At 41.8% G+C, this 21,443-nt stretch overlaps 1 protein-coding gene across 6 annotated transcripts in view; it reads right to left on the bottom strand.

Moving 5' to 3' along the window:
* The window catches only part of GRB10 (growth factor receptor bound protein 10), a 153,472-nt gene that overhangs the window by 71,284 nt on the left and 60,745 nt on the right, over positions 1-21,443 (bottom strand). For all 6 annotated transcript variants that reach the window (XM_075494114.1, XM_075494117.1, XM_075494116.1 and 3 more), the window contains exon 3: positions 16,423-16,516. In XM_075494114.1, coding sequence (XP_075350229.1) covers positions 16,423-16,516 — 94 coding nt within the window. The remainder of the gene's footprint in view (positions 1-16,422; positions 16,517-21,443) is intronic.

The raw sequence follows: 21,443 nt of genomic DNA on the forward strand, positions 1-21,443 counted from the left end.
CCCCATGATTTTGGGAAGCCAGCCTGCTGCTCTTCTCCACCTGGCTGGTTTTCACTGGGCTGTGGGTAGGGACCCTGAAGCCCCCACCTAGGCTTGCCTCCTTGCATGCCCACAAAACAACGCTGGAAGCAGGACACAAGACATTTTCCCCCAAGGGTACTCTGTTAACAGACCATCGCTTCTTACGAGGCAATCTCCGTTTCCTTCACCCTGCGTGACAAAGATGACGTTGGTACACTCAAACGAGCTTGCAGGGCCCTGACATCCTGCGCTGCGCCTCCCGAAATCACCCCCACCACTCCTCTTAGGAAAGACGCCCCAAAAACCTGCGGGCGCAGGTTCAGCGTTTGCAAGAGGTTAGACAACCTGCTCACCTCGCTCCGTTTCACACCTGAAATACAGCCCAGAAAAGCAGAGAAGACTGGTTCCTCCGCCAAAAGCACACCCACGTATTTACAGACCTAGAAAGCCTTAGACCTAGAAAGAGGCAACACGTGAACAAGACAGAGCTTAAGGTAGGCCAAAAGTGTCGCTGTGAAGCCTTAACGCCCCGAAGGACTTCTCTCGATGGCATTTTAACAATGTCAGCAACTCCAGGTTAGCCACTGTGGTAGTCATACCCACCAGTGTCCCAGCAGCAAGCTTTCCCTGCTTCAGTTACCTGACTGAATGATTCTTCAGGGATGCTACCTTAGCCTTGGAGGGGACTTCAGTATATTCCAGATTCACTCTGTGATGCATATTTTTTCTACGTAGTCTCTAAATTTGTTGTCACCTTCTGAAGAATATTTATAGTTATTCTTGAGGAGAGAAGCTACCTACCTGTGGTCGCTGGGCACATCATCCCCTAGTCTTTGAGTTGCAGACCTCGTAGTTTAGAAACCTGTCATCTGCAGCACTTCAGATTTCAGAGGGACTTGGAATATTTTACTGTGCCTCAGCTCTCCAGGACTTTTCCACCACTTAAGGACAAACCACAAAAACATATACAAAAAGAGTAATTCTCTTTTGCTGTTGAATAGCAGCAAGCTCATAACTGAATTGCAAAGATAAACAAAAAATTAGCAGCCCCCATGAAGGCTCTTTTTATATATAAACTTACAAACATGCAAGCTTATAAAAATTTACAAGTGCGTCTACATGTAAACTTGCAAGCAACGTATACCAATTAGGAGCGTTAGCAAGACACAGAGCTGGTTTAAGACGTGTTCTTGCGCAGTTACAAATCCACTCAGACAGTGGTGCTGTAACATACCATAACATTGCACTGCTTCTAACCTCATGTTGTACGTGTCACAAATTGCCCGCAATCTTGATTTGGACAGAAAGACTTAAATATTGTTACTGCAATCCTAATACCATTAATGAAATTACATACTAATTGCTTTGGTCAGTAGCACCTTATACACTTTAATTACTTAAGCAGCTGCTTGCTGTTAAGAAGTCCAAATTTAGCTACATCTCATGCTATGTTTTGATTTTCTTATATTTAGCTGTTTTGCCCCATTTAAGTCTGGTTTTTTAGCTGAAAATACAACTAGCATGACAGAATCTTGTCCTTTTTAATAGGCACAAAGAGACTTAAATAAATTAACAAATTCAGATTGATCTTCCCCTTGAAGCTTCTTGGCTTTAAGAAAAGTGCTGCAACCTTCTCCATCCTCAATGCAAGAATGCCAGCTGCTTTGAAATGGTGCGTTTCTGAAGTATCCTCACATGACACAGCTTGCCATACTGAAGTGCTGTCATGAACCGCTTGCAGCACAGTGTTTACATAAAGGCAGAAATAAATACTGTACTGCTTATCACAGTCAGATAAGTTCAGAGACAGTAATGACTGAGGTTTATTGTTACAATGCTGCACTGTGGTGAAAAATTTTAGTGCAGAACCGACATCAAATTACAACAGAGTTGTTTTTCTACAGATTTTGCTCTCCCCTCTTATTATGTGAGCTTAATACAAGCCCCAGCTTAGTACATCTGCTTTATAGATGATGTAAGAAATCCGAATTACAGAAGTGTACCATTCCAGCTCATTTTGGGGCAGTCTTAACACTGCAAGATTTTTTTGAAAGCTACAGGCACCACAAATAATGCAACATTGCAATATTATCTTTTGCTATTTTACTCCTCTTTACAAAATTCAAAATAATTTTCTTTAGAACAACAACATATTTTTATTGATGTCCCTCAATCTTTTCTTAGATGAACGTGAGGACCACCTGACTAGAAAAAGAAACAAAGCAGCACAGAGTTTGTTTCCTTATTTGAGAAATACACAACTTAAAGCACAAGCCACAGCAGCTGCACGATAACATCAGAATGTACAGTTATCTAAAAATATTTAGAAGTTTTAGTAGTAAAAAAATAAATTAAGGTTGTTTCTGTTTTCTGATGTGTTTATGCAACTATACATTCTTAACTCTAATCATAAAATGGATGAAACCCCAAAATATGGTTTGAGAACAGGAAAGACCTGCACTAAGAGCTTCTGCACCACGTAAAGCACTAGAACCAGCTTCAAAGTTTTCTCCATGCCCAACAGTCCTCCAGAGTGGACATCCCACATGGGCTTCCTTTCAACTTCCAGTGAACTAATTTTGAGAGTTACGTTGCATCAAGCAAAGAGCAACACTTTTTGTATTTGATTCAAATAAATTTCAGATTCTTACCATCTTGCTCTTTCACCACAGGGGGTACCATTTCATTGAGAGCTACTACTGCTCTTTTCTACCGTATTAACCTCTATAGTGTCCACTCTGTCAACAACACCCCTCAATTTTGTCCTCATTAACTAGTCCCTCTGTTGGCCCCTCCAAAACTGAGGATGCACTAGAAGACTTTCTTCCCACATGCTCTCAATCAAATGCATCTTGAAGTAATCTAGATGCCTGAATGAGACACATCAGGTATTTTGACTGATGTTTTTCAGGCAGGCATTCATTAACATGCAAAAAGCACTCACATTGCTTGTATCTGGTCAGTGCATAAAGCAAGGCATGCTAAACAGCAGCATTCTTCCAGGACAACTGAATCTATATACAAGGACCTATTACAAGTATAAAATACTGTAAAGGGATCACAAACCTATACTGATATTACTATGTCCGTAAAAGCTTTGGGGATAGATTAACCCTGAAGTTTCTTCCAAGCCTATTTAAAAGCTATTTAGCCCACAGCACTAAAAATTTCTCTTCCACCACCTTGAAACCACCAAGTACATAACTTAATAGTACAAAAGCGTTTCTTCTCTATCCCTTCTGTGTCAGATTTGTTGCAGGGGGCTGAGTCCTCCTCTGTGTTTGTACGGCACAAACATCAAAAGGACTAATTTCAGGCTGGAGCTGAGACACGCGCAACGTTCAACGTTAACCTCTTGAATTCACTGCCCTCACTCTACAGGTCTGCACGTTTGCCTGAAATACAAGGAAAGGTTGCTCACAACCAGTTCAGTAGAAACAATTCCACATTTCAACTATTTTTCCTGTTAAAATACCTGTATTTCTAGCCCAGTATAATAAGTGTCTAAGAATGCTTTTACTGCTGTATTTCATTTCACTTGTCAAACCAGAATAAACTTCCTTCGGAGAAAGTGGTTTTTTGCTATTACAAGTACATTAGGAAGTGTGCCAGCACAGCTGTACCACCAAACCCCTGGGAGACACCAGGCCCTGGGGAATGTAAATGGTCTGAGAACAGCCTACTTGAAAGGACATCTTTTTTCAGGGCAAAGTCATCAGCGCCGCAATCACCAAGTCCTCTTGCTCAAACACTCTCACTGTAAGGAGGCTTTCACCCCAGCCGTGCCTTCAACAAATTTCTCCCCAATAGTCTCAATTTGCCTTGGAGCCAACAATCTGCCAGATTAATCTCCAAACTTGCTCTTCAGAAAGAGATCTCTCTGTTTTGTATTTCACCAGCCTAACACGGCAGGAGACATGTATCCTGGCCCAAACAGCTCGGTGCTATTGCCATTCGGAGGAAGGGTTGAGAGGTTTTTTTGTTTTGCTTTGTTTGGTCAGTTTTTTAAACAGAAGGTTTATAGAGATACACAATGGTGGAGAGATATTACCACAAACATAAATACTGTATTAGTAGACATCTCGGCTCCTACAGTAATGAAAATGAATTACATCTCTTTCAATAGTTTCACTTCAGCTACATACTAAAACCATCTTAAAGAAACTCCATGGCTTTTCACCATGCTTTATGCCTCAAGTAGTTTTCCCTTATCTCATTATCCCACATTTAATGCCAATTTTTTTTTTTTTAAACTAAGTGTTTCAACGTTAACTTGCAAGGCTGGTTACTGTTCTCAACTTTGATTTCAACCTCCATACGCACACAGAGAAAGCTTCAACTACTCTTCAGCTTAATTCACTGACCCCCTTCCCACTGTGAGTCAAGAATTATGCACTTTCAATCAAAGCACATTTATAGTACTTAGAAGCTGCATTATCTTTCACCACTTCCATGTCATACACTGCATACAAACAAGTCAATCTACAGAAAGGCTACCCACCATGTCAAAGTAACAGTCTGTGGTTTACCCTATATATTAGGATACAATCTCACGTACAGTATGTTCACATTTCAGTCTTGATTTCACTTCTTCAGAACTGGCTGTCAACTTAATACCATGAACAAAGTGGGACTTCACCTTCAAAAATAGCATGCACACTACAAAGCAGATCTCAACCACATACTTGACAGAAGTTTCGCAATAGCAATACCTTCATTTCGCCGATGGGGAAAACATAGGTAGACAACTACAGTGATTTGTTTCATCCCATGTAACAGATAATTTGTTGAATGCCTGCTTCTAGAGTAGTCTAATGCTTCTAGAGTGGGTCTAATGACCTGCTCCGCACAGCCCAGTGGCCAACACCAGCAAGTATTTCCCAGCTCCTGATGGAGGGGTCATGGGCTTGGAGAGCCCATCGCTGCTTCTGCACGCTCATGTGAAGAAACATACACTTAGCAGTGTCCTGCAATGATTTCTACGGTCCAGTTTCATCAAAACCTTGGGCAAGTCCAATTATTCTGAGCAGCTTATAGCTGCCTGAGGTACAGATGGCTAACTAACAACACACGAGAGTCAGGTCTGCTGCTGCCATCATTAACTGCTATAGTTTGCAATTGCTCATTCGCAGATGAGCGTAAGAGTCTCTGTGCAACCCCGCAGCGCAGACTTCGGAGGTTCGTTACTCCACGCAACTTGCAAAATGAGTAAAAAAGGAACTGTCCCCACCACGAAGACCCTGCTATCAATAAAGCAGGCAGCCAGCCTGAGGTCACTCGTTGCCTTCAAATCACCTTCTTTCAGTGAGGACTGGCTGTGGGTACAGGCAATACACTCTGCAGAGATGTAGGGCTTACAGAAAGAACCAGCATGTTGCTGTAATCAAAGCCTGTACCGTTTTATGCTGTTCTTGCTATCTTAAGTCTGACTTCAGTCATGAACCTTTAATCATTTTTTAAACATAGAAAATCATGTTGATACTTAAATAAACACAACTTTGCCACTAAGAAAGCCTACTTTCACATTCACCCAACACCACAGAAATTTATTAGCCAGGTATTTTTAGTGACATCCATTTTTTCGGATATACCACAGTATATATTCTTCTTGACATAGCTAAGTTAAGCTATACTTGCTGATACAGACCATGAGCACATTCCAGTGCAACTTGTTTGTCTCGCTTAAAGGAAATACGTTCCCGTGCTGGAAAAATCTTAAAATCCGCAGTCCTCAACTTCCCAGTCATCTAGCAGAACCAATCTCTTTTATAAACAGATTAGAAAAGGCATTGTTAAGAAAGATGATGTTTAAGCTATAACTTGAATTGGGCATTTTCCTCTCAGCTGTAAGATGTGTTACATCTTTATGTGACAATCCTATTTTTCTAGTACGTAAGCTCCTGAAAATTGTTCTAATATGCAGAAAAGGATACTAAAACCTTAAACTAATTCTATACTTGTCCAGACTGCTTAACCTAAATTTGCTGTAATAGTGTCAGCCAACTTCTAAAATCCACTCAATTTTTAAGTACAAAGTCAACTTTTGTTTAGCATTTATAATTCTTCCTCTAATTAAGACCAGCTAACAACTGAAAAGGGAGGGCACCAAGTTGTTGAATTGTAAGAAATCCTAAAGCAACAGAAGCCTTTGCCAGGAGAACTGCTGTATCACAAATATGCCCCATTTCACTCTTGTGAACGAGTCTTACCTCACCCTCGTTCTGTTTCTTACCCCTGGAAATGTTACAGACTTAGACATTGCTTGTTTATTTTTTTATTTAATTATTTTTATTTTTTAAAAGAGGAGCAAAGTGAATTTCTGTATTCATTCCTAAGATGATAAAAGCTCTGCTTAGAGGATGGAGCTCATAAAATGGTAAATTAACTTATATTTTGCTCCACCTGAGGCACTGGAAAGAAGAGACAGAAACCAAAGGTTAGGACACTTTTATCGTTAGGACAAACAATGGAAGGAAACCAAAGGCTGTACTGCCTGTTCTCCACCCTCTCACTACTTTGATAGAGACCAAAAATATAACCTTGAAGGTCAGCAGAAAACAAAAACCTAAAAATTGGATACACGTCTCTCAGAATGGTTTGCAGACGAGAGGGCTGCATTGTGTCAACTATTAGAAATTATCTGCCATCACAAGAGAGATCAAAGGTGCGCAGCTGATCAGAGACAGGACACAAATCAGTTCAGTGTGCTTTAAATGGGGATGGGAGTAACTCAGGGCTTTATCTGAAGGAGTTAAATGGGTTTCATTCAGGGGGGTGTGGGGGGGGGATTATATCTAGTCCCAGCATTGCTAAATGTACTGGTGTACTAAGGCTGTTAAAAGGTTTCTTGCAAAGCTCAAGTCCAGCCAGTCTCAAGAATTCAGGGAGCAGTTTCTGGCATTACAACTGCCTCGACTTTGCCACACCACTGCTACCACACTCTTGGAAATAAGTTTCACAGGAAAAGGGGTCTGTTTCCCCCGTCGCCTTCAGAAAGCACAGAGACATACAGTTACACTGTGCTCTTGATACAGATTTTACCAAAGTAGACAGATTTTAAAAAGAAAATAGCCCCCCCCCCACCAGTCACAGTAATTTCAAACATTACGTGCATTGCAGATAAATGGCAATCAATTTCTTATCTATTTATAGGTTACACTCTTAAATGTCCGAATAAGCACAATAGCTTTATTTCAGACTTGAACACAACAGTCATGAAACCAGATTAGCACCCTAGAGCTCTCCATGTAATCAGATACTGAAAAGCAGTTCTCTCTCCATTAAAGCTGACCTTGCATAGTGTCATTGTACTTTTATCTCAAAAATTAGAGATACTTACACTTTCGAAAATATTCTTTTAAGCAGTATTTCATAACAGGCAGTATAGCTGCAGTCAGTACGGATTGTTTTCACCTTTAAATATACCGTTCCCCCTTACATGTCTAACTGCTTTTGAAATTTAGGATTTGATTTTGGTTAAGGTGTCAGAACTTGAAGTTAATATTCTGGTGCTGCAGAGACACTGTTTTTACTGAACAACTGCCATTGTTACGGCATGATTAAAAACTAGGCTACATAATAAATCAACTTTCCTAGCTGGAAAGCTCATTAGTACTGAGACTATTTAAGTGCCCACAGCCATGTTTTGACATTTGGCTATAACGCCTTCACTGAAAGGTTCAAAAGCTTCTTACATAAAGATAAATACACTTAAAACATGCTCCCTAACAGGGAAGAATATGCAGAAGCCAAGGACGTGCAGGAAGATGGTGGAGTGGCACTGGCAAGAATTCAATTCAGTCACGTTAAAAATGTCATCCAGAAGCTATCAAAAGAGCCCTCGCTGACAGTATTCATTTCCATCCTTCCGCTCTCTTAACATCTTGACAGTACAAATTTAGTCAGATTACAAAAGAAAACATAAAGGCAATAAAGTTATGCCAGAAAACATATGAGCTCATCCCAAGATCTTACAGTTAACTTGTATTGATTAAATTAGAAGAGGGCATTTCACATCACTAAGCTCCATTATGGACCATTAACTCAAATGGAAGAAATAAGCCACCTAGGAGGCAGAGGACAACCCGAGACCACAAGTCTCCCTATACCTGTCGGACAGTAAATAAATAGGTATATAAAGTAATAAAAAAACCCCTGGAATCTATCGCACTTGGCTGCTTTAGTGATCTGCTTACAGAAAGGATGGAGATGACGCAAGTTGCCAAGTAAATACATTTACAGTGGAGAGAGCATGCTACCCGTAGGATTTTGGACTTATTTACTCACAAAAGACATAAGAAAGCAAGAAACAAGCTCAGCTCCGGTGCCTGGGAGAAGCACCTCATCACGAGTAGATACCGAGACACTGCCTTCCCTCTGGTACCTGAGTTTCCCCAAGCACGCCATTTCCGACAGAAGCCTTGGGCTCAGGAGCCCCAAAGATGAAAAGCCCACACAAAGTCATCTCCATGAAGGACTCCCAGGTTGCTTTCCCCCAGGGGGCCTCTCACAGCCCACGCAAGGTGCTGTTCCTCCCAGGCAATCACCGGCAAGGCTGTTGCATCAGGCTGCCAGCAGACAGGCGCTCGGCAAGTGGCCAGCCGCCCCGACGCAACTGGAGTAGCCGCACCAGCACAGAAAGTATTTGTGCCGCCGATGACATCACCCCGCTGAGCTGATACACCTCTGGGGAAGCGTGCCAACAGTAAACAAATACATGATGTGAGCGTTTGCCTCCTGCTAACAGAGCAGACTCTTGTACCAGACTAATACGTATGTGTGCCTACCTCGTGGCACCCCCGCCCCTCCCCGACCGCCCCCGAAGCGTGCCGTTTCACTCAGCCGGTTCTTGTGCGATAGCTGTGGCACAGAAGGGAAGTCTTCCACAAGATGCCTGAGAGTGCACCCCCAGACAAGAAGAGAGGGCGTCCCTACGCTATCCCTTGCACGACCGAGCCAAAGGATGCAAAATGACGACTGCTCCAACACTTAGTCTTCGCTCTGCTTCAGCGGTAAGCAGGAAATGCACATCCTTTAATATTAAGGACAAAAGTGAATTTAAAAAGACATTTTATTTTACAATTTACATCACAGCATCTCCCTCTCCCTATTTGATTTGATTTGTGGTGGGTTTCTTAAAGAGTCATTGCTTTAGGCTTCTACTAGTACTAAGCTAACTTGTTCTCCAATAGGTAACACATAAGGGGTGAGGGAGGTAAATGCCCTCTTGCTCTGAGAAGGATCTGGAAAGAAGCAACAGAACCATACCACCCAGATGCCCAATTTACACCTTCCCCTCCCAAAGCCTTAGACAAGAATTTAACAATAACAACAGTAAAGGAGCTCCGAACCACCCTAAATTCATGCCTTGTGAATCTACTCCCCGCCGTCCTGTGGTAACTGGAGATACAAATCTTGAAAGAGAAGGTGGAAGAACACAATCCCTCTATCTTCAGTATGAAAAAAAAACAAAAACACTTTCTCAGACGTCATACATCCGTACAGCTTCAGTGCCCGAGGGACAGGTATGGTGCATCATGCACTATCTTGAGCAAGGAACCCAACGCCTCAGCCCAGCTCCATCTGCTCTCCCAATGCAACCGCTCTGCCCCAGCAACCATCTCCCCTCCAACATGACAAGAAGTTCATGACAAACATGGCAATAACTTTACCATTTTTCCATAGGCCACACAATGAAATAGGCTTGAAATTTACTTTGACAGTCACATAAATAGGGAAGATTAATTTTTAATGTTGTAATACTTCTTGCTTTAGGCTTACTTTAAAATTCTCAGTTTTTTCTCTATCTCCACTTGTAAAACTTCCAATGAATAAAGGCCCCAAGGCAAACCATGTTACACCCTATACAACCAAAACAGAGGGCTCCTTCCCTGCACTGAATCCTACCTTGTCAGAGAAATTTACCCAAAGAACACACTGAATCCTGAGAGACCATAAACAGGATTAAAATCCCATGCTTGTCAACTATAAGATATTTGAGCTTTTTTTATTCATATCAGGTGGCTTCAAAGGAACACATTTAATTTTAAAGATCTCCAAAACTGAAGATTTGCAAAGCTGATGCTAAAAAGTTGATATATGAAAAATAAAAGTTAACACACACCCCCCCCCCAAAATAAAAAAGACAATAAAAGAAAATCCGTCAGTCATCTGCAAATATGTTTCTCTGAACATGCACCATCTTAAACCATTTTTGGTCTGTTTCTTCTCATTTCACTCAATCTTCATTAGCAGCCTTATTATACGCAGTCTTCCTGCTAAACTCAATCAGTTGGTCTATTTTGTTGTCCTCTAGTTTGCTTCAGATCTCTGAGATTATCTGTACTAAACACCAACCTACTTTGCCTTCTCTTTTGATCTTTGTTTTTATTTTTTTTTTTCCAGAGTTCTGTCAGCGCAAGGGTTTGGGAACTCATATAATGAGGGAAGTTAAACTTCTACACAGCTATTACAGCTGCCCTCCTAGTAACTGTGCTAAGAAGATTCATCACCAAATACAATGGAAGCCTTCTCCAAAACAAGACAAAGGTACTGTAATGAGCTAGGCAGGAAGCGGGGGCTCCGCTCTCTGCGTAAGGGTAGTCAGCGTAAATCTTTTTGGCACTAATGGTGGGGTTTTTTTCTAAGGCTGGACAATGACAACAACATTTATACATGAATTCATGAATGTCTGGCAGCTTTTGGTATTGCCTCTGCAATACAAACAAGACTATCTGGTTTTCACTCTACGTTTTCTATTCAGTACCAGCTGGATTCTGCAAAGACATGGGTTAGTTCTGATACACCAAATAACCGACTCATCCCAGTGGGATCCCACAACTGGAGCATATCAGAAGTAGCACCGGCCGTTACTAAACACGCTCCTCCTTAGCTACAGAACAAATAACAAAATTGCCTCAAATTGCCTCAACCTCACATGCCTATCCTGAGGCAGATAGAAAAGAAAAGATATTAAAAGCAAGTAACAGCAGCAGTGGTGGAGAAAAAGAGTGCTACAGAAGATTATTTCTCTGGGCTAAATCTTAGGCATCGTAATACTTCATCTAAGCCCGTACTCATTCAAAAGTCTGTCTGTATTTACATGGGCTTGTATTTTTTGGATCCAGGCAGCGTGCTAGAAAGGTAGTTTCCACCACCGCTGACATTTACCATCTCTATAAAAGTTAATGTATTACTTACTAGCCAGCGAGTTACAGAAGAGCATCTACCTCAAGAGCAGGCTGCAGTGCAATGCAAGTTGGCAGCTGCTCTGGATCCCTCCAGTTTCAGTGGGAACAAATTGTCTGTACATACAGGCAGGAAACCTAACGGCAACCGATCCGCAACCACAGCATCTTCATCGTCTCACTATAGGCGAGATTTCCTACCACGACCAACCAAGAAAGACCAAAGGATGAGCTGCTGTTGGCAAAGGACAGCTGTTGGCTAGAACAACTCGTATCACTGTTTTCTTTCTGCTGCCAAAGCCATCTGGCTATGGAGACAGAGGTACTGCAATATTCGGCTCAGCTCTATCCGTGAACTTCTGTGACAAAAAGCATCAAATCCAACAGGAGCCGAGAGTGCCTCAGGAGAGGAAGGCCACATGCGAATGTATTAATGAAAGGAAGATAAATCTTTCACCACAGACCCTTGGCAAAACACATTTGTACAGACACCAACAATCATCCCACAAGTACACACATACAGAAAGTGCCAGAACTGCATGTCTAATACTTCCACTAAAAGTCAAGGTGATAGAATGCATCTTATTTATGCCTGGCTTCAAAATCCTGAATAAGAGATAGCTACACAACCTCAAAAAGTGCATGTCAAATACCAATAAAAGGTACTGCCCATAAACTTCACGGCCGCGACTGGAGTTGGCACTATTTGCTGCTTGCTAGAAAAACAAACAGAAAAATGAGCTCCGAAACACGCCTCAACAAAGGAAAACCCAGAAGTACAGAGCAAAATGAGAAACAGCAGTAGCATGGCTGGCAGGTTAAACCACCCTGAAGTCCCAGAGTAAACAACTTCAGTTGGTCTTACGGTTTTCTGTAGCATGGTGTATTTTGCTATCATACTTCATATGGCAAGGCCGCTCCTAGGCAGTGCAGGGAAATCCATAGGACAGACTTGTCTTGCTACTGAGACACATTCAAGGTTAACTTTGGTGGCACCGCAGAGCAGTGCGCTCAACCAAGAGGAACGGAGGCTGCACTGCCAGGGTGCCTGGGGAGAGAAGAGAACCAGCAGCATCCTTTGGGACGGGGCAGGGAGAACGAGTGCTGGAGCCCATCACCTCTACAAAAGGCCTCAAAATGGCATCTCCATGTGAATGCAAGTGTTTGGACTAAAATCACCACTATGCTCCCCAGCTCTGCCCCTCACTACTGGATGGCTGTAGGCCAAACACGGTAGGCTACACACTGCAGAGAACCTGTCCTTGCAAAATATTAAACATTTGTGAGTGCTAAATCTTTTGCAAAGTGAGACGTGGCTGAGGAGGTTACAGTTTCCTTCGTCTCCACGCTCTATTCCTGAAGGGAAAAAAATTAGAAAAATAACAATACCTGTCCCATCCTAAGCATGCTCTCACTTCCTCTTTCTCTTGGTGTTTTTAAGGATGGTAAATAATTGTTTTGATTGTTTCTTAACCTCCTTCCTTAACTCTTCAGGAAATGCCACACAGTTTAGACATATTTTTCTTCTCCAAGCCTTGAGGCTTTACTACAGCTTCTGGAAGGACTGCTCAAGAAATACTTGACTTGCTGTTTATTAAATGCCAGATCCTGGCTGGCTATTGCTAACTTTCTATAAGTTTCAATAGGTAGCTGAAGCATATCTGTTCCTTTACGTCAGTAGATATTAGTATCGTTCAGCTGGATGAAGCTCACTCTTTCCTATTGCATTTAATTTATGAAGTAGCTTTTGGGGAATAGAGGTAAGAAATCCTAGTTCCTGCTCTCTGTGTTTAGTACCTTTACAAAATTTGCCTAACTAGCAGAATCATTGAAAAGTGAATACTAAATAATGGCTTAGATATAAAAATACTTATTGTTAAAGCAAGCGAGTTGGTCAGCATACCTACACATAAGCAGTTATTGAACTATTTCTAGGAAAAAATACTATTCCATCTGCACTCAGCTTTTTACCTGCCTATTTTGAAGGCTCCTTACTTTACAAAAAGTATTCTCTGCTCCTCAATCTTTACCAGATATTCTTTTAAAATAAAAAGCTGAAGAGTTATAAAGCATCTGCTTGTGTAAGAAGAGTGATTCTGCAGGAAACATGTACTTGAAATACCCTTCACAAGAAAGAGCTTATTCACGCAGGGACAGTTGGCAGGGATATCTCAGTCTTGTGTTGAAGGGATTCAGATGCCTGGGAGGAAGCTAATCACCATTTTTATAGGCCGTGGAAAGCAGGGTCTGGTTCAGAATTGCAAGTGCTTGTACCAAAGCTCTCCCAGTGAAAAGCAAAGGGCTATAAGTTAATGTTCAACAGAAACTGGCAAATCTGCTGCGCTCACTGAGCAACATGGTCAGGCACGAACTGGAAGTGTATACATAAAATAACATAATAAGTACGGTTGCTCAGAGTTCAGCTGCAGCATTTAAGGCACAGCACACTAAAGGGAAAAAGGCAGGGAGCACCCAACACATGAAATATTTTAGCCAATTCTAATCCTTCCACAATTTCTGCTCAGATTAAGTATATATTAAACCAGCTTTCTTGCAAGCCTATCAGTTTTCCTTAAAAGTCTTGCAAAACACAGGAATAAAAGGTTTAGATCTGCTAGTTGGTATAAGCTGAAGTCAGCAAGTAATGTTGTATATAACTGGAAGCAAAATTTGCCAGTCTGTTGCAAATATCTTTATCATCAGCATAATCAAGACATACCACCAAACATATTAATTTATTAAATGCAAACAGTGGTCCTGCAAGTTACTTCTGGATACAGGTTTACTCTAAGTTTTTCACTGAAGTCAGTGCCAGCAAAGCTTTAATAGAAATTAATGGATAACACAGTTTAGTGTAAGGGTAAAAAAACAAAGCAAACAGCTGCCACAGAACTTAAAAACCCACTTTATGTTAATAACCTAGTCTTCCTATTTATTGTGCGACTAATATGACTGCATCAGAGATAGTTCAGACGATCTCACAACTCCCTGTGAAGCTCCATGTTTTATTTTTCTAAGTACTATTCATTAATTAGTTACTGGAATACGTGGCAGCTTTTAAAATACTTGTACTTTCAAGTTATTGGACAAGAATGTGTATTTCATATGCTATGAAAGAGGGTAGACGCTCAAACTTGGACAGAACAAACACACAAGGCATGACATAGCATCATGCTTACAGCCACTTCCACTTCCAAAAAAATACTGAAGCAGCAAGTATCATGCCTGCAAGGCATCCTGCTTCCCTCCAACACTGCAAAAAGGTGCTACAGGTGCTACAGCCCAGCGCAGCGCTGGAGGCCACCACTGGGCATTCAGGGTTCAATTCTTAATCCATGCCACTTAACGTGGCAGCGTTTCATGGTCACAGGGGTAGGCAAGATTAATAATGTGCTAAATACCTACTTCAGCAACAAAATCAGGAAGATTTTAGAAATACCAGATCTGATTGCTGTCAGTCAGCTAATGTAGAAAAAAAAACCCAAACAATTTGTGGGTGCAAAAGTGATCTTTACTTCAGAAAGTATTGGGAAAAATGTTAACTGGGTCTTGCTTAGAAACAGACATTGAACTGCCAGTACCCCCTATGCAAAGCATTCTCTTTAAAGATGGCTCTTTGTAAATTAATTTGGACCAGTTTGCATACAGACATTTGTCTCAAAGTGGCTGAGGCAGAGCCACACACCAGGTGACACTGTGTGGATCCTTCTGCAGTACTACAATATTGATAGAGGACAAGAAGGATCTGAAGAGGAAGAAGGAAAATGTCAGGCTGCAAAGCTGGCATTTTATCATCAAAATGCAGTATTACCTATCCAATAAATGTTCAGACTTCATAAGCAGCAGCCACACATACTTTAATGCATGAACTTAGACCACACAGGATGTGTTCCCCCAAAAAATCCCTTGATTAAAGGGGGCTATTTCCAAATAGCTTCAGAAGTCATCACCTATATAGATCTGCTCCAGGATTTGTGCATCCCAAGGTAGGTGAAATTAATGTAACAGTACCATTCTAATATGAATGAAAAATGGCATTTATAAACTGTGCTGTATGCATGCAAGCATGCCACAACACACTGCCTGTGCTACTAGAAGTTTTAGATTGGATAACATGGCACCCTGTTATCTTCTCTTTTCAATTGAAAGCAAAGCTTTAAAAAACTGGAAGACTTGGGGCACAGGGAGGGGAATAAATTAAAATACAATCCTCGTTATATTCTAGGACTTTTTTGTGAAACTTAAATAGTCTTGAGGATCTACAAGTCATGAAATTCCAGTCTTGCTGCCCTTGGCAAACAGAAGAACCTGGATTTTTTAAAGGAAAAGTTAAGCATGTCATAGTTGGCAAATATTTTAAGTAATATGTTCATGACCTTTTTTGCTTCAATAGCCTTGTGCTGACTGCAAAACTATTAGCTGTTGCACTGAAGAAACAACATTTTAAGACGACCTTCAAGGACTTGGTTCCAAATTAAGCCATCAGGAACCCTGAGGGTAAGGGGGTTCACTGGTTAAGACAGCACTCTATTATTAATTATTTCAAAGCCAAAAAAAATAAAGCTGAGCTAAAAAGTCCCTGTTATAATAGTAACTGTCTTTTTTTAGGTATCTGAACAGAGAGAAATTGGCAAAGAAAGACTTCTAAGATTTATTTTAACTTTTTATGTACGGTCCTGTTGTATTACAGAAGCTAAACTATTGCACCAGCATTACAACATCTAGTTCAGGACTTTCTTTCCCCGAATGAGCTGATTTCTGTCATGCAAAGCAAGTAAACATACTTTTCTTTTCTCCTGTTGCAAAAGTTGAGCCAGAGCCCTGAACCCTTCTTAAGGCAATCAAAGATTTTTTAAATGCAACTTTAACTTACAAATGTTGAATTCAATTTCAGTATGTTCAATTTCAAAATGTTGAAATTGAATTCAATTTCAGTACTTCCCTCCTCCCCCCTCCTAAAAACGGGAGAATATCCCTGCGACCCAGGCTAGCAATCCCAGTTTGGGCTACAAGGCTTGAGATGCACCACAAGTTCTTCATCATCTTCATCCATAGGTCAAAGGACAGTTGTGATTAAAAAAACGATTTCTTCAGCTCTCCTCCTCCAACCATCCAGAACTTTTTTATTTTAATGAGAAGGAGAAATGGCAACATGGAGGCAAAACCACCTCTGCATTCCCCTGAGTGGCCTGGATTCCCATCCACTGTTCCCTACCTTGGTGATTCAGGGAGATGCGGTTAGATGGTTCTTGGAAACCCGGTTCCACCAGATCCCGCCGACCGTGAGCCGAAGTCTGATCTACATTGTCCTAAAAACAGAAGAGCAGAAAATCTTATCAAAACCAGGCATTCTGTACTCCCTGTAAACTACATTGCACAGAGCCAAACCACTGATACAAAAAAAAAAAAAATTCCCTGCCATACCTCTGAAAGGAGAGACCAATGTCAGAGAAGGGGGAGGGGACGATTATAGAGGGACAGTAGACTGTCACATTAATACATGTGGCATGAATCCAGAATCAATGACTATGCCATTGGCTCATCTGTACATCAGTTTGCATTTCAAACTGGGAAATAGTGATGTAAGTGCACTTCCTAGTTTAACAAAAGTTTCTTCTTGCATCAAATTATGCAGAGGCTAGGGCTTTGTTTTCTTTAATTCCAAGTCTGTGGCTTCGGGGTTTGTAACTAATTAACTGGACTGAAACAGATTCAGTAGTGAACTACTAAACCTCAAGAGGAATCAGAAGTTCAGTTTAGATAAACATCCGTGGCTCTGGATGCCAACCTGGGTTGGTTGGGTTTTTTTTTTTTTCCATACTAGAACTCTCACAAGATCAGGTTTCAAGAAGTTTTAACACAGACTGAATTTGGCTAAGTCTAAAATACCACAGTTTCTCACAGATCTTGCCAAAGACAACGGCTTGGAGAAAGCCAGAAATTGAAATATAAACAAAAAAATACGAAAAGCAAGATAAGTTGCATTGCATTTTAGAAGCATGAGAAGGAAATTTAGAGCAGGTACAGTTTTACGAAGTTGGCATACCTTTGCATGCACCAGTTAAGGGTGGGTATGGAAAAACAGAAGCAGGTGCATAAAGTTGCATAGATCTATCACCAACCATAAACTGCTGCAGGGATATACGTGACTGTATACATGTTCCTGCTGTGCCCAAAGTGTGGGATAAATACACAGTGGCATGACCCACATTTATGTCAAAACATAGGAACCACCTTCATGGCAAATGACGTTGTAATTATGGCAGAGCAATAACATGCACACAGTGAGCGGCAATTTAACTGTGCAACGGTGAGCTCTCAGCCCAACATTTCCAGTTTACAGAATATAAGCTAATGCTCAAAAACATAACGGATGTAGTGTTTGGGGATAAGAACTGTATATAGTTATAGAGGATATGAAATGAATTATATTATCTCTTCTTCAGAGAGACTGTCTCTGCAAATACTTGAGCTTTGATTCAAGTACTCAAGCACCGGTCTTGAGTGCCTTCACCATCAGGGATCAATTCAGGAACCCACAGGCGTTTATAAGGCAAGAACTGCCAACAGCGGTATGACTAAGGGAAGTTTTTACAAGTAAACAATATATGATACGATACATAAGGCATCCTTCTATCTATGCCAGATACAACTGGGACCACTCAGAGTTCTGCCTCTGAACTGGCTACCTCCCCTTAGAGCTCTTTACATCCTTGCCACTGATTTTCACGACACTGGCTGTTGTCTCCAGAGCCACATCTAGCTAATCTTACAAATTTTTGTAGTTACTTCTTCGGAATAATTATTTAAAAAAAATCAGACCTCCTGTCAGCATGACTGTATTTGTTCTTACTTTCTTGAAACACGACAATATTTGTTAGCTCTTTCACTGGAGCTAACTGAATGCATATTAGGAACAAGCAACTCATGAGCTCCTGCCTCTGTCAAATCCCTTGCAACCGCAGGGTATCACATCCTAACATTATTACCGCTTTTGGAGCGCTAGTCGTTTTCACTGGATGTATCTCATTTTCTCTGGGATACCACACAGCCAGCACTGACCTGGCCCACAACATCTCCATTTTAAGTGTCAGGCAGGAAATTTGGGACTTGCAGCATGAGAAGGCCACTGCAGGAAGCAGAAAGCACGTACAAAATGAAGAGTCTGCTCCCCGGAAAGTTTAGCATAATTCTTTCCAAGGCTCCAAGGACAACAGGGGGGAGGAGATGTTTAGCTAGGAAAAGTTTCAGTCAAAACTTAAAGCTGAAGTTGATTGCTTTCAAGTTGAGAGGTGAACATTGCAGGCATGGAGAACAAAGCAGCAGAACATCCTTCCTCCTAGTGCAGAGCTTTCCGTGTGTGGTTCCCCCCATGCAATTCAACATCACGTATTTTTATCGGGTAGCTAAAACTCCACTGATGCAGTTTAGCAGCGTTAGTTCCACTTCCCGGGAACGATTCCGGACATCTGACACGTGGATGCAGTTGCATATTGCCTCTCGACTGGGAAGAGCAACAGGGCATCCCAACAGAAGTGAAAGGTGGAACAGGAAAACCAGTTGTAAGCTATTTATTACACACCTAAATGTGTTTTCAGTGGTCCCAAGACGTAAAAGTCCCTAGTGGAAGGCAAGATTTGTGCAGTACTATGTAGTAACATGTGGCCATGTAGATGTAGTAACAGTAGATGTGGCCAAGATGCATCTTTTTACCTTTGGGTTTCCCACAGCAGTAACACACAAACACTTAACCAATAAGACCTTTTTTCAGGCTTACAGCTGGCTGCAAGCCCGTAACTCTTCAATTAAAACAGATATTTTTTTTTTTAACTAGCAATTGCCAATAATTTACAGGAATAGGATTCATCCTCTCTGGAATCACCTTACAGCTGTACCAGAAGATGCTGAGAACCACAGGCCTCATTCACAAAGCTTCAGCCAAAGTCATGGTAAGATATATCAAAGTTTTCAGAAGCAGAGGTTTGAATGACTAATGATTGCTGGTGCTGCCCTTACAAAGCTGATACCCCTGCCTGTTTCATCAGGTGCAAACCCAGAAGGTCTGCAGACTTCTCCTGCAGCTTGGGCAAAGCGTGGAACCAAAGGTTTCCTCCGGGCACTGAGTGCCAGCGCAACCCAGGTGCTACAGCAAAGCGACAGACGTGCATAAACAAAGCCACACCTGTTAAAGCAATGCGGTCAGGAGAGGAGAAAAGGTAAGGGCGGTGCGATTTAAAGAGCTCAGGGTAGTTTCACATGACCCTCCAGAATCTGTTTGTGTCCGTTGTGCACAGACAAACAGTGGCACTTGGCCAGCTGCAGCAGAGATCAGACAGGCACTGGAACAAGGTTAAAAGAAGAAAGGGGGAGTAAAAAAAAAAAAAAAGTTATATAATTCCTCCGTGCCAGCGGCCTGGTTGTCGGGCTCCAGCTTGGGGCTGTGGCCGAGGCTCTCAGCAAGGTGGGCACCTGCTTTGGTCCATCACCATCCCCCCCGCTGCTGCTGCTGAAACCAGGCTCCCGGTAAGTCATGTGTTTGCTCCGTGTTTTAATCCCCAGCTCTCCCTCCTCTTTCAATAAATGCTCTCAATATGAAATTAAAGCATGTTACTTAACTTACTGTAGCATCCAGCTATTGTAGTATTTTTAGAAGCTAGCTGAGCATTAGCCCTTGCTGACTTGTTTGCATGTACTATTTTCTCTGTCAGTCAGCATCTGCGACCAAGGATGACTTAATCGAGTGACTAGCAAGAGTGCTAGAAGGATCTGAAGCAGGGTTCATTTTTTACAGAGTCCTTTAAAGCATTAGTATTTCACACAGCCAAACACACCGTCATCACAGGTTAGATTTCAGCGTCCTTTTGCAAACCTATATTGCACGACGCAAAATGCAACGTGCTTGCATCGCATTAAGAGGCAAAGTCCACTCACAGACAGTGTTATCTCTACATATCAGTAACCAGGACAATCTGATTTATTTTTCAATCTATAATCAAGCCTTTCAAGTCGCACTCCAACTATGACATATGATGTTTGCCGCTGTTTGTGATAACTGAAATGCTTATCATGCTATCAAAGAAAACGTTAAATCTGGTCTTTTAATCAAAGAATCAGACAACCATATACCATAGCAGCTCTGCTGTCTGCACACGTGCTCTTTAATCACTTCTTCGGCTCCAAGTGCTACTGTTCCCACCTGCAGTTTAGCTCAGAAGAGTATCTATCAGTACGAGACAGCATTACTAGGCTGACCAGCACACTGCTACTACTCTATTGCTGCTTCTCTCATCCTGGTTCCCTCAGCAAAGGTTATCCAGTCAGTCATTCAGGTTAATCCTACAGGTGAATAGGGCTTAGAGATGAGAGGAAGCAGATTCGAAAATATAAATAATGAAGTATCATCTATACTTCCCGTCCCCCTCTTTCTTTGCAAAGAAAGGGGCCTGACATTAGCAGAGACAGAGTAGCTTTCTTGAGAGGTTTGGAAATCCCCTTTTACCGAAGGCTTCAACTTCTTCAGACTTCAGCAGTCACTGGAAGTTTATGAGATGAAGGAAGGCTACAAGTGGCAGCACAGCTTCTCGGAAGCTCCTGGGAGCATGGCCAGACCGAGGACGTCCAGACCACCAAGATGACAGTCCCTGGTTTTGGATTTACTGTAGCTGTCTGCAAACCCACACAGCCATACCCCTGAACAAAAGGTTCAATTGAGCAAGAGTCACGCGTACTCATGCCAGCAGTCCCACAGCGACAAATTAAGATCATGACATACTTCTGATGTTTGTACACCATCCAGCACAACAGAAAGTCAAGCCAGACGTGCTGACGGGTCCCACTGCGGTTTAGGAGCCTCTCAAAGCAGATACACCTCTGTTTGCACAGAGGCACTCCTGCCGCGCCAGGAGCTCGCTGCCTACCTGGCAGTGCTACTTTATCACACCGAGGTAGATGTCCTAAAACTAGTCGAGTGTAAAGAGAAAATTAGCCATGTCATTACTTGAGCCACCTTAGCTTTACTCTGTTCAGGCAACTTGTGTAAAGCAAAATGAAGTACCTTCTGCTAGCACAGACTGAGGAAACTGCTGCAAAGTGTTCAAGTGTAAGTGGTTTCTAAAAAAAGCAATTATTAAAATTTGCTTAAGAGGCGTCCACCAAGGGCTGTGAAAGAGTGGACACAGCTCCAGGCTCCAGAAGCGGGAAGGGGATACTTTGAGAAATTACACTCTCTCTTTGTAT

Source organism: Mycteria americana, chromosome 2 (assembly GCF_035582795.1).
Source record: "Mycteria americana isolate JAX WOST 10 ecotype Jacksonville Zoo and Gardens chromosome 2, USCA_MyAme_1.0, whole genome shotgun sequence".
In the NCBI taxonomy this organism is placed as follows: domain Eukaryota; kingdom Metazoa; phylum Chordata; class Aves; order Ciconiiformes; family Ciconiidae; genus Mycteria; species Mycteria americana.